The 13,596-nt window shown below is 40.5% G+C and overlaps 1 protein-coding gene across 4 annotated transcripts in view; it reads left to right on the top strand.

The window, feature by feature from the left end:
* The first annotated feature begins 318 nt into the window (after positions 1-318).
* Positions 319-13,596, top strand: part of LOC121279613 (zinc finger SWIM domain-containing protein 6) — a 190,209-nt gene continuing 176,931 nt past the window's right edge. For 3 of the 4 annotated variants that reach the window (XM_041190789.1, XM_041190783.1, XM_041190798.1), the window contains exon 1: positions 319-706. In XM_041190789.1, coding sequence (XP_041046723.1) covers positions 337-706 — 370 coding nt within the window. In that variant the 5' untranslated portion in view covers positions 319-336. Of the gene's footprint in view, positions 707-3,208; positions 3,237-13,596 lie in introns of all 4 variants that reach the window. The other variant, XM_041190807.1, reaches the window with a different exon arrangement.

The raw sequence follows: 13,596 nt of genomic DNA, 5'->3' as shown, positions 1-13,596 counted from the left end.
CTTCGTCCTGTCAGAAGGGGCGTGTCAGTTTGGAATTTAGAATGAGAATGTTGGGCCTCGGCCCATTCCATTCCTTTTTTGGATGGAACGTCCCTGTATGGAGATGGGCGGAGTTCAGCCACATTCTGGAACGCCCTGATTCCCGCCCATTCTGGCCAAGCCATGGGAATGAGAGGAGTTCACCGGCGTTGAGGACCGGCCCCCCGGTATTCCCATATTAGGAGCGTGTGACCTTTTTTGCCGCACCGAGGCGCGCCCTCATTGTAAACAGATAAAGGCTTCTCTTATAATGTACATAACTTCCGTTTCAATGTAACAGTAGCGAAGCGAGGCAGTATGGCGGAGCGCGGTCAGCCACCCGCAAAACGGCTCTGCTGCAGGCCCGGCTTTAACCCTTCCAAAGCACCACAGAGGACGGCCCCGGCTGGCAAAAGCTACAAGCCGGAGTCGCTGCTGGATATCAGTGCCAGGAAAGTAGCCGAGAAGTGGCCTTTCCAGCAAGTGGAAGAGCGTTTCACCCGCATCCCGGAGCCCGTTCAGAGGCGAATCGTCTACTGGTCCTTTCCCAGGAATGAACGGGAAATTTGCATGTATTCCTCATTCAATTATTCGGCCGAAGACGGAGGGGACGATGAGAGCAGATTGCCTTTTAAACGGGGCATCGCACTGCTAGAAGGCGGCTGTGTAGACAATGTCCTTCAAGTCGGTAAGTATCTCCCCCCCCAACCCCCCCCCCCTTCCCTCTCCTCCCCCGGGCTCTTTAACCAGACCTGAAGCCAAGAGGAGAATGCATTATGTGCCCACGTCAGGAATTTAAAGAGCAAGCCAGGTGAAGAAGTGTACACAATACACCCTTTCTTTTAAAGGGACAGCATTCCGCCTGATAAGCTCGGGACAGCTTTTGGATTTTTAACCCTGTCACTCACAGCTTGGTGTTCCTTTAATACATGGCAATGAGTTGGTGCAGATTGTTGGAAATGTTCACTGCCACAAAGAATTCCCCCCCCCCCCACACTCCAGATCTCTTTCAAAAAAGATGGCGTCCTGTTTTGCAGCACTCTTTCCTATTTGTAAAGAGATATTGTTTGGAAATGTTTGGGTGTATGTGTCATGTTACTGGAAGTGGGGGCTGTTTGCTTTAGGAGGGAAGGGATTTGAACTCGGAATTCCTCTCCTCCCCATAGAAAGACGGCGGTCTCGGTAACCTTGCAGATTTTTTGAAACCAGGATCTGGATTCAAGAGTTCCAGTTAAACGGATTGACAATGGGTGACGACGAGGAGGAATCTATGATATATATATTTAATTTTCATTTATTTCCCCTGAAATGATTGAGGACGGGTGGGGGAGTAGCTTTTGTTGGAACGGACACTGGTTGTTATATTTGCCAATTGCGCATATCAAATAGCCATCAGGCATTCCCTTCGCACCGCCTCGTTACTTTGTTCCCATTTTCATGTTTATTATTTGTTCTTTTCTGTTTCTGTCACCCTCACCGTCAGACAATGGGGCTTTCTTCAATGCTTGTTAAAGACATTGGGGAGAGAAATGTGTGCAGGGCAGTGACAGACTGGCTGGAGCGATCCTTTCATCCCACGAAGAATTAAGAGGGGATCCATCCAAGGGAGCAGGAAATCGGGTGACCAAACGCCTCACCAGATTGGAGTTTTCTCCCCTGCACAGATCACCCCTTGCCCCCCTTCTCTCCATCACTTTCAATGGGCCGGCTTGTTGTTTTTCATTCTCTCTCTCCCCCCGCCCCCCTTTGGGCTGTGGTTAATTGGAATTCTAAAGCAATCTGCAAACGTGATTTTCTGCATGATCATTTATTTTCCAGTGGCTCATTGGGCGCAGTGCCCTTCCGCCCAAAGGGCTTTTCGCCCAGTATGTGTTTGGCATTCCTCCCCTCACCCTCCCCCTTTCTTTTTGAAATACTAGCTTTCATATCGACTTTGCTTTTATCTTTCGCCTTCCCTTTCGAAATGGGTCAGTTTTGTTCACGGTTTGTTTTTTTTTCTAAAATAAAATGAAGTCCTGGCCGGTTCTGTTGGGTTTTGAGCCTTTTTTTTTGCGCTTGATTCTCCGCATGCAACCGATCAAGAATGACAGGAGCGCGTACAGGGAGGGCTCTTGGCTGATTGCATTTAGCCAGGAATTCACTGTGAAAATAAGCCAAGGGGCGATAAATAAAAGATGCAATCTTTCAGGAGACACAGACGAGCTTTAGTGGCTTTCAACAAGAGCGATGTCAAGGGTTTTAAAGAATTTTTTGAGAGAGAGGAGGAGCCCCTGCAGGATCTGGGCAGCTTTTGATTTTCAGTGGTCCTGCTGTAAGGAATGTTTGGCCCTAGCCCAGTACAGTTTTGAAGATGGACTTATTTTTGAGTGAAGAGGTTGTCAGTGATTAGACAAGTAGCCTCGGATTTTTTTTCCACACTGATAGCATAGCTCAGACATACAATTTTTGGCTTTCTGTTGTCTCCTCACTCCCCTGTCTCAACCCCATGACAGGTCCCCCTCACGACACTGGAGCATTAAAACTCTGACTTTCTTATTAATATCCCTTCTCTTCACCCCTGGACACACTTAAACATTGTCCCATCTGGATCGGTTTCATATTGCTAAATGCATTGATTGTCAGGAATTATCTGAGGTGGGGTTTAAATGTGTAATGTGCTGGAGGCGAGGATATTTAAAGGAGAAGCATTAATGGGAAAGGAAGGAATAAACCAAAGGGGAAAAATCCGGTTGCTTCCGTTGTCAAGACAATGTTTGCCATGACCATAACACTGGAAAGCTGCTGATTTTAATCAAACTTATGGCAAATTTGTTTTTGGGAAATTTGAAGGGAAAAATCTTTTACCCAGTGGATTCATGAAGAGGAATATCTGGATGTGTGGATTAGAAATTTGTTCACAGGAAAATGCATAGAACTATAGTCTCCTCTTGGGAGACAGTAATATCATTGAAGCTAATTTTGGGTGTGACTGGTCAGACTGCAGTTTTGCTATAAACCTGTAACAACATGGTAGTTTGTGCAATGCTTGTAAAATGCATAATTGTTGTCAAGGTCATCAAGTGATTAAAAGCCACTCCTCTGAGGCATTTCTCAGTGTAAAGATAAACCTAAGCTAACAATCATTGTCACAATGAAATAGGAAAAATCAAATGATTACAAATGAATTTTTCTTTTAATTCTTTATTCATAGCCTTGTGGTGACTCTTGAAAGAATTCACGTGAGCATCCATCTCTGTTCTAGTAGCTGGCGTCTGTATTTGACAATGATGAATGGCACTTATAACTTTGAGAAACGTTTTTTCATAGGTCTATCACTCACTGTAATAGATGAGATAATGGGCTACTGAAAAAAGTGTTAAATGTACTACTTTTGCTATTCGTTAGTTTTGTTTATTTGGGTTTTATTCATTATTGCACTGCCTCTTCTAACCAGAAGCTCAGGGTTAACTTTATTTATGGCAATGCTACTTCAGAGCTAAGGGTTCCGTTAGCTGCTGAACAGTTGATAGTTGCTGGATCTGTTAAGTCATTAATCGTTGTTGCTCTAGTTTCATTGTATAAAACATTGAAGTAAGCAGCACTGCCCAATGCAGGCTCATGTTGAAGCCAGAGTTTAACATTCTACGTAAGTGTTTGGCTCATGTATGTGCTAGTAGTCAATGTTGGTTGAAACACATTCCTTAAGTTTTGAAGGCACCTGTATCTGCCCACCTCTGTTTCCTCTCACGCTCACACCCTCACAAACTTCTTGAAATGTCTACCACATGTCCCCTTCAGCTAGACCCTGTCTTTCAAATGATCACTATAGAATTGATTAGTATTCAAACATGAAAATCAGTCTTTTGTAGTGCTTACTGGTTTATCATTTCATGGTAATCTGGTAAATTATTTGCATGAAGCCTTAGTTTGATATATATGATTTTCTACTGTGCAGTAAAATGTACTTTCAGCTGTCTAGCGTTAAGAATGTAGTTAACCTACCATGTTTCAAGATTCTCAAATATGTTTTGAGTGAACATGCATACTGTTAGCTACCAAAAATAAGTTGATCCCGATCTTAAATTTAAAAAAAAGCTATCAATTAAGTTGACAAACCTGTTACGGACTAAGTGAAATACCATTTATTTCAATTAGCGTGTGCATAACAGGCTCTGAGTATCAAATACTCCATTTATGCTGGGAGGCTTTTGATCAGAACTGAATTTGATCTCTGCTGTTTATAGAGGCGGTCACTTCAGTGTATCTGAGTGAGGTTTTACTGTAGAATGATATACTAGCTTTCAATACTGGCTCATTTTTAATTAGTGTAATAACATATTAAGGATCATATCAGAAAACAGCTCTTTTAAATGTAATTATTCTAGAAGCAGGAATGGGTGACAAGTATGGTTTATTGTTGTCTCTTCCCAAATCACTATTATCAGATTACTAGGTTGATGCTAGCACTTCGTGATCTATTTTCTCCAGTGATTGGCTGAAATAGATATTGTGTAGTGAATGATAAAGTACATTTGTGAGAGGTCCACTTTTTGATTCATTCAAGAAGAGTTCAGTTAAGCTGAACATTACTATTGTATCCCAAATACAATTCCACCTTAAGGACATCTCCCAAGCTTCAGTGCGCACGCAATGCATTTTAAATGAAGACAGCTGCAAACTTGGTAAAAATCTGAATTTACTGATCTAGTGTAAATGGAGCCTTGAGATTAGGTAGATTTTATGTTTGTTATAAAGTAGTAAGTCTGAATATTCCAAGTGAGGAATTTTATCTAATCTTGTCAAACCAGAACAAGATCTCTTCACCATTTTTCTTTGGCAGAAATGGCAGCCAAGTAAATAAAATGAAATTGAAAAATAGACATGTGAATATTGCACTGGTCACAACCCTGGTAAAATAAATATCCTTTGGAAAATAAATATTGTGACAAACAATGGTAGCACCTCTGTAATTGAAAGGGAATGAGTGATGTGGATTTCAGTTGTAGTCGAACTGCATCAGAAGAGTTTGGAAGCCCAGTGTTATGTTTAGATGATTATGCAGTAATAGTGGACTCCCAACCTGCACATTTGATGGCATATGCAGGGCCTTCTGAAAATTTGCTCAATTTAGTGTAGGCCTTGCCATGTGAATAGTTTATTTCCTTGTAGCATCTATTAACGGGAAAAGCGTAAAATGCAGTGTGACATGTTTTTGTATCTTATTTTTAACTTGTTAAAAATAACATTTTTTGAGAAAATATCAATTTGGCCATTGATAATTTGCAGTTAAATAATTTGAAATCTTCAATTAGGTACTACGTCAAATCATAAGCTGTATTTAAGAAAATAGGCACATTTTTATCGCCATTTATTAGGGACACATTTGTTGTTTAATTTAATGTGAGAGTCAAAGGATTTTGGTCATGCATTTTTGTCTCCTCTTCCCTACCTCTTTCCCTTTCTGCTGTCCTCCAGCCTTACAACTTTTTGTTGGGCAAATTGGAGAAAGCAGAAATCTGCAAGATACTTAATGGGGGAAAAAATTGGATATTCCCATTAGCTTCCAACTGCGAAGTTCCTGGATATAAGGAAGATACAATGTATCTTCAGAGAATTAAAGATTACAGATGATGCTTGTGATACTTCAACTACTGTATTTGCATTTACTATATTTTTCCCACTTCTATTTCTATTTGTTAGGCTTTAATGTGTTAAAAAATCTGATAAATAATATTGACTCTTGTGCTGCTGTGATGTACAGTTCTCATTAGTTTGTGGTGGAATCCTGTAGAACATCAGTAAGGTAGACCTAAAACCTTAACTATTTTAAGTACAGTTTAATATATGCGGCCAACTTGGTTCCTGTGCACAAATGGGTTTTTATTGCACTAGTTTAATTATCTATTAACACTTTTGGATGTATGTATGTAGGGTGAAAATTTAGAAGCAAATTGCATTTAGCTGATCTGGGTATTGTTTTGCATTGAGCTTATTACAATATGAAGGCAAAAGATTAGTACAAATATTTGTATTAATGTTTGGATAGAATAGTTTGTTAAAGAGTTGCATTGAATTATTTCAGCAAAATGCACTTTCCCCCTCACTTCAAAGGGCTTTGACTACAAAGAACATCTTTTATCATTTGTTAATATGCTTTAGTATAGTGCACGCTCAAAAAATCAATTCTATCTCTTCAAGCTCTCCCTCTGCAGTCTGAGGTCAACCAAGGTCAGGTTCAGAACCAGATGTGATTGGCTCAGTATTAGAAGTGATTGACTGTCAATCATATTAGAGGGATCAAGGTCAGATGTTAGTGTCTTCCTGTTGATTTCGAGGCATATGGCATCTACTACCCTACTCCCTTTTTCCCATCACCATCCCGCTGCCCCTCAACTGCAAGCAATAAGCTTGATAGCATTGGACAAACACTGTCCGTTTTATTACTCAAAGCAAGAAATTAAATTGGGAACTGTGCCTTAGATTTTACTGGTGAACACATTGAACTAGATGCCAGCCTTGATCTCGCCTCTGACTCGGAAGGTTGTGAGTTCAACGACCCCTCCAGAGACTTGAGCACATAATCCAGGTTGACACTTCAGTGAAGTACTGTGGGAGTGCTACCCTGGTGGAGGTTATGTATTTTGGATGATATTTTAAACTAATCAAGGAAGAGCAGAGGTGTTCTTTCCAGTGGCCTGACTAATATTTATCCCTTGATCAACATCACTAAAACAGATTATCCAGACATTTATATTGTTGCAGTTAATGGGACCTTACTGTGCACAAATTAGCAGTGTTTCCTTACAATACAATAGTAACAATACTTAAAAGTATTTCAGAGGATGTAAAATACTTGGGACATGGTGAAAGATATTAGATAAATCAAATTTGTCTTTTAGCGATAATGCAAAATTACAAACTTTTTTTTGTTTTGGCAAATGATTGGGCAGTTCATAATATTCACTCGTGCAGTGTTTCTGTTGTGGAAAAGGAGGAAGGCCTACTTAATGCAATCTATTTTTCTATTCATCAGGGATCAATGGACAATGCCATGAATGATTGTTTTACCTTTGGTGCTTATGTTGGCATCACTTACCTCCAGACCAGGTATATGTGGCAATTGCAGAATAAAATCCTCTATTCTGTCCTTAAAATTTGGTTTGACCCAGCACCAGAAGACCCCTCCTTTAGTATACTGAATAATTTTTTTGTATTTTGAGTAGAAAACTCAATAATGTCTATTTGATACTTGTTAGAATTCTGCAGTGAGAAAAGATTAGGTGACTAGTTTAGAAGTATTTTTGTACAATGCATGGTGTTTTGGTGAAGTCTGCATGTGCAGTGTTCAAGGTGCTTCTTGGAGCATCTGGGAAAAATGTGCCATAATCAAGTATGAATTGAATTTGTTGGCCTTTTTAGATCTTTTAAACATGTCATAATTTTTTTTTATATTTTACTCTCCTTTTCTTGCCTCCTAGTTTTTAACAGTAAATTTGAAGGCCAAGGGGTATATTATTCTGTGTGAAAAGATTGAAGAGAAATTATTTTGGTACACTGGGGAGGTTCATTATGACCATTTAACAAATGTTTTGAAAGTTGAATTTTATTTTTCCTCTCTTGAACAATGCTTTAGTTGTGTTAAATTTCTAGAAGAGAAATTCCTTACTGTTGGCCTACTGTGACTCTTTATACTCAATAATAATTGTCCACTATATTTAGGATCTCATCAGTGTCATAAGGGAAGTGTGAATCCTCTGGTCAAAAGGCAAATAATCTACTGTGAGGCAGCTGCTAAGCTAGCAATGTGGACCTGCATAGCAGTGCATTGTATTGAATATTGATGTATTTTCACCTCCTTCCACCTTCATTTTCCTGCACGAGGTAGATAACTTCACACCTGGAATACTGAATGCAGTTTTGGTCTCCGTACTTAATGAAGGACATTCTCGCCTTGGGGGCAGTACAGTGAAAGTTCGCTCAGTTGGTTTCAGGGATGAGAATTGCCCTGTGATGAACGGCTGAGCAAGTTGGATCCATGCCCTGGAGTTCAGGAAAATGAGGGGTAATCTCATTGAAACATTCAAGATTTTGAAGGGGCTTGACAGGGTAGACACTGAGAGATTGTTTCCCCTGACTGAGGAATCTGGAACATGAGGGCATGGTCTCAGGATAAGGGAAAGATCATTTAGGTGAAGAGAAATTTCTTCACTCAAAGGGCTGTGAGTCTTTAGAATTCTCTACCCCAGAGGACTTAGTATGGTTCACTGTTGCGTATATTCATGGCAAGTATAATGGATGAATAATTTTTGATCTCTTGGGGAATCAAGGAACAAGTAGGAAAGTGGCGTTGAGGTAGAAAATCGGCCATGGTCATATTAAATGGCAGAGCAAATTTGTGGTCTGCTTTTGCTGCTGTTTCTTAATTCTTATAACTAGTTTTGCATGTTGTTTTCTCATAGCTGCGATTAGGAACTCAGCACTAAGTGGGAATGGAAGCATGGGTTGTTTGTTTAACTAGCTTGTTTAAATATAGAAGAGCAGCAATTATGTAGAACCTTTCACGACCTTAAGATGTCCCAAAGCACTTTACAGCCAATGACTTACATTTGAAGTGTAGTCAATGTAATGTAGGAAACGCTGGTGCCGATTTGCGTACAGCAAGCTCTCTTGATCAGCAGTGTGATAATGATCAGATAATCTGTTTTTAGATGTTTGTTGAGGGATAAGTATTGTTCAGGACACTGGAGAAACACTGGAGAAACTTCCCTGTTCTTTTATGTCCACTTGAAAGGGAAGATGGCCTTCAGTTCAACATCTAAAAGGTCACGCAGTGCAGTCTCAATTATGTGCTTATGTCCTGGAGTGGGACTTGAAGTCACAGCTTTCTGACTTTGAGCTGGGACTGCTACCAATTGGAAAAATAGCTGATATAGGTAGTGACTGCCATTCATCCAAATCTTTCTGAACCTTATATAACTTGAGGGAACATTTTTCCCCCTGTCAGTGAGGTAAGTGCGGGAGCAGGTGCCGGTGGCTGGCCTTCCGATCGGCGCCCCTGGTTGGGGGGGGGGGCTGCCGCCATTTTACGTGGGCAGGCCAATTGAGGCCCGTCCAGTGTGATGTCCGTCAGGAAGTGCTATGTGCTCCTTGTGCGGGTGGGGGAGAATTCCCTCAGTCAGGAGTGCGCTCTTTCGTGCATGTGTGCGAAAGAGCGCACAGCTCTCCAAGGCGAAGTGCTGCCTCAGAGAGATTGGCTCCGATTCAAAAGTTGACAGAAAGGTAATAAAAAAATTTCCCTGATGTCCCCTCATGTGACACTGTCACATGAGTTGGGACATGTCCTTAAATGTTTATCAAATGTTTAAATAAAAGTTAAAAGCCCTCATGAAACCTTGTCCTGCCCATGGATGAGGTTTCATGCTTTTTCTGAGGCCTGCCCGGGCTCCCGGCCTGCCTGCCAACCCAATGGGCAGGTCCATCAATCATGTTAATTAGTTTTTTAATGGCCTTAATAAGTCGTTGACAGTTTGGCGGTCGTGCAGCCAATTCGGCTGCATGCCCACCAAACTGAAAGCCTAAATGATGTGCAATGCCATCGGGAGACACGCCCGACGTATCCCTGTGTCATTTGATGTGTTGGTGGCTGGCCCTGCACCCGCTCGCCGACAGGAAAAACCTGCCCCTGGTTTGACAAACAATGCATATGAAACAATACATATGAATGATGCAGTGGGATAAATACGGGTCTTTTATCTAATGACTTGGATTCAAATCTACCCCAGACTAATACCGACCATAAGGCCCTCTGTAAAGTAAGTTTGGGCAATCCCATTCAGGGAAGATAGGATGGCTGGCATGGGAAACAAAACTAAAATCCTACACTGGTGGAGGGTGCTATTTTGAGATTGGGGCTGAGGCTATTTCTTGGAGTATATTTTGCGTTTGGATGTACAGTACCTGACCTAAGAGTGCTTGATGCTAACAATGGGGGTTGAATTTTCCAGCCCCTCCCTCCAGTGGGATTTTCCGGTCCCGCTGAATGGCTCGCCACATTTTATGGCCCCGCCCCCACCATGATGGAGCAGTAAAATTCCGCCTGAAATGGGAAGAGTTTAATTCCCCAGCACTAACATCCCCAGTTTGTTTGGATCAAATTTATGCATAATTAACTATCTTAACTTAATTCTCTCCATCACAATCCCCCACCAACTCATTTTAGGAACAGACAGTGGACTAAACTAAATATTGTGGATTCAAATCATTTTTGGTAGGCTTAATTTCAAGTTAGAAAATTGCTGATGGATTTTAAATATTAAATTTGCAATGGTGTGCAAACCGCCCCCTACCAGTAGAAATATGATGATGACATCTTGCATCTATAAAGTGCCGTTGAAACAGAAAAAGGTCCTGAGGAACTTTGATTACCTGCACTCCAGTAATAGACCTGCAGTTTCACAGGCCAAAGTATTACATGACTCTCTGTGCGCATCCTACAAACGCTATTCTTGTCAACTACCATAAATCATCCCCCCCTCCAGTCCAAGAAAAATTAAATTCAGTTTACATTGTGTTTTGTCTTCCTTTTCATCCTTAAGATATTGCTGCACCATAAGCATAAAGTCAATCTGGGAACATTCAATTACCTGTCAACTTTCACTATTCTTTAGGTGAGTCCTATCCATCATCGTGAACAATAGCAAATTTACTATCTGTTTTTAAAGCACTTAATAGAAGTTTGCAAACTTTGCTGGCCATATTGAAATTGTGCTAAGGGTGTCCCGGAATCAGGCTGGGGACTGAACTACTCAGTTTCTAGAGCTAATCTTGGAAAGTGATGATGGCATACAGATTAAAAAAAAACCTGAGATCCAGAATACTTGGATAACATTTAATCTTTAATCTGGAATATGCGCAATTAGAAAGGAGTGCCAAGCAATGTTCCATGCAACAGCCTGGGAGGTACCATGTGGGCCTTGTTCTGTGTACAGTCATACAAAACATTTAAAATGTTCATGCACAACCACTAAATTTTAAGGGGACATTGGCGCTATGGCATAAATATTATTTTACTGTGAAATTATCATTCTATTGCTTTACCTGAAGGCAGCAAGAAGGCTGAATACTAGTTAGCACAACATTTTAAGTGTCAGAGAATCCACTGCATGTGGGAAGGGGAGAGGAGGAGACATAATGGCTAGGATTTTGCAGATAGTGTCAAAGTAATGGTGCTCGCTGCTGACCTCTAGGAAAGCTGCCCATAAAGATCTAAAAATCTCTAGAGAATGGATTTCCCGTTTCCTGATAATTTAAACCTGACAAGTCCAGGTGTCCAGCAACAGTGATGTTATCTGGCAGGTTAGACAGCCAATCATCTTGAAAAATTCTCAGATGGCAGCCCAGGAAGTGAAATGCAGTAATTAAAGATTGTGATATACATCGTAGTAGCTGAAATTTACAAATTAAAAAAAAATGGAATTTTTATCATGGAAAAATTTAACATTGCATAAATATAAAATTAGTTTTTCAGAGACAGAGAGATGGATCAGCAGTAGTTATGACTTAGTACATAGTTTAAAACTCAGCTACAGTTGCACCTCACTTACAAGGCATGACTTTTTGGGGGATTTTTAACAACAATATTACAGTATCCAAGGTGATCTCATCAGTTTAATGTTATCTAAAGGTTGTGGGATCTTCAACAGCAGGAGGTGCAGGTAATCATTGACAGCAACCTCTGGATCTCCACGTTTAATTGCATATGTGTGGACTGCAGAAGTTACTGTCAGTGTCACAGGTTAATGACAGCAAATGCTGGCAGTTTTGCCACCATTTCTATCACAAAATCCACACCATTTTTTTTAAACAAGCCGATTCAGGCAGAATGCTTGAGGCTGCCTCATTTGTGTATGAGAGATTTGGCACCAGCAACTGGAGATATCTCAGTACTCAGCTGCATTATGGATACATACCGTAAAATGGCTTCTAGGAGGAATTTCTTCTCTGAGAGTTGTTGATCTTTGGAATTCTCTTCCACTGATAGCAGTGGAGGCCTGGTCACTGAATATATTCAAGGCCGAGTTTGATGTTGTTATGATCTTATGTTCATAGAGTCCTTCTTCATGCACAATCGACAGTGTATATAAATTCCTTCTAACATTCCTTTCTATAATGTCCTCTTTGCCAATGACAGTAAGATGGTTATACTGTGATTAACCTCTTGATGAGAGATCATGATGCCCCCATCATTAGCGTCTCTTACCCAGATGTGACAATATTAGTTCTCAGTTCAGGGATGCTTGCTTAGCTTTACAACTTTTCTAATGAAAAAATGTAAGGTTTTTTTTGTTTTTCCCAATCTGTATGCCCTTACCCATTTTATGGACCAATTCAAAAGTCTATTTTGTTCATCTTCCATATTGATATACTAGCAATTTAAAGCACAGTACCAAGTTGTGCTTGTGAACATTGGTCTCAGCAAACGAGAATTTTAAGTTCCTTTTTGAGCCAGTTTGTTCTTCATATAGAAGATACCAAAGTACCTTAGGTTTCCTAAGATTAACTCCGTATAGTTAAGCTACAAGCAGTGCAGTGAGTGATTGAGTTAAAAGTGGAATGAACTTTGATGTTGCAGTCTTGATATGGCACATTGCTGTCCCTTTTTTTCTAGGAATTGATCTTTGTTGGATTTCTGCTGGCAACGTTTGACTACAACTAAATTATAGTTTTGAGAGCCAAAGAAAAACATTGGAAACAAACATGTGTTCATGGTTTCCAAAGTTATAGTGCCAATGACGAGTTAAAGTATTTTATTAATTATAAATTTGCCACAAAAAAGACAATATTGCTTCTAAAATAGCCTTGTCCTTTCCTTAGCAAAAAGATTCAAATGTTAGAGACCACTTTCTCCAAAGGGATTTAACCTGATTATTGTGCAAATGAATCCTTATTTTCCAATTAATTGTCCAAAAAAATGTGCTTGGATTGGGACTGCAACGGAAAATGTGTTTGAATCAAATGTGCTTTTGGCACATTGCCAATCTCCTCCTTTTATTTACCGTCCTGATACTGTGTACCCTCCTGTGAGGGTGTGGCCATATTGTTTATGGCTAGGCTAGTGTCATTACAGTCCAAAGTCAACCATGTGCTGATTATTTCCTTGCAGAACTTTCCATTGCCTTCATGTTTGAGGAAGGTGGGGGTGATTGGTTGGTTTTCTAGAAGGCTGTTTTGATCTTTGGAGAGGTATGTTGAGAATTGGTAGACAGGAATTCTGCAGCTAAATGGGATGTTCATCCAGCCAGATTTCATTGTACTAACCAAGCATCTGTTGATGCAACATTCTGCATTGTGACTAGCCAAGAAAGTATTCATACAAACATACAAAATAGCAGCAGAAGCAGGCCATTTGGCCCCTTGAGCCTGCTCCACCATTCAGTAACATTATGGCTGATCTGTGTTTCAAATTCCACATTCCCATCTACCCCTGATAACCTTTGATTCCCTTGCCTAACAAGAATCTCCGCCTTAAAAATATTCAATGATCCCCACCTCCATCACTTTATTAGGCAGTGTTCAGAAGTCGCACAGCCCTCTGAGAGA

Source organism: Carcharodon carcharias, chromosome 1, assembly GCF_017639515.1.
Source record: "Carcharodon carcharias isolate sCarCar2 chromosome 1, sCarCar2.pri, whole genome shotgun sequence".
NCBI classification, from domain to species: domain Eukaryota; kingdom Metazoa; phylum Chordata; class Chondrichthyes; order Lamniformes; family Lamnidae; genus Carcharodon; species Carcharodon carcharias.
Note: the sequence above shows the minus strand (reverse complement) of the source record. Positions and strands in the feature narration are given on the sequence as shown.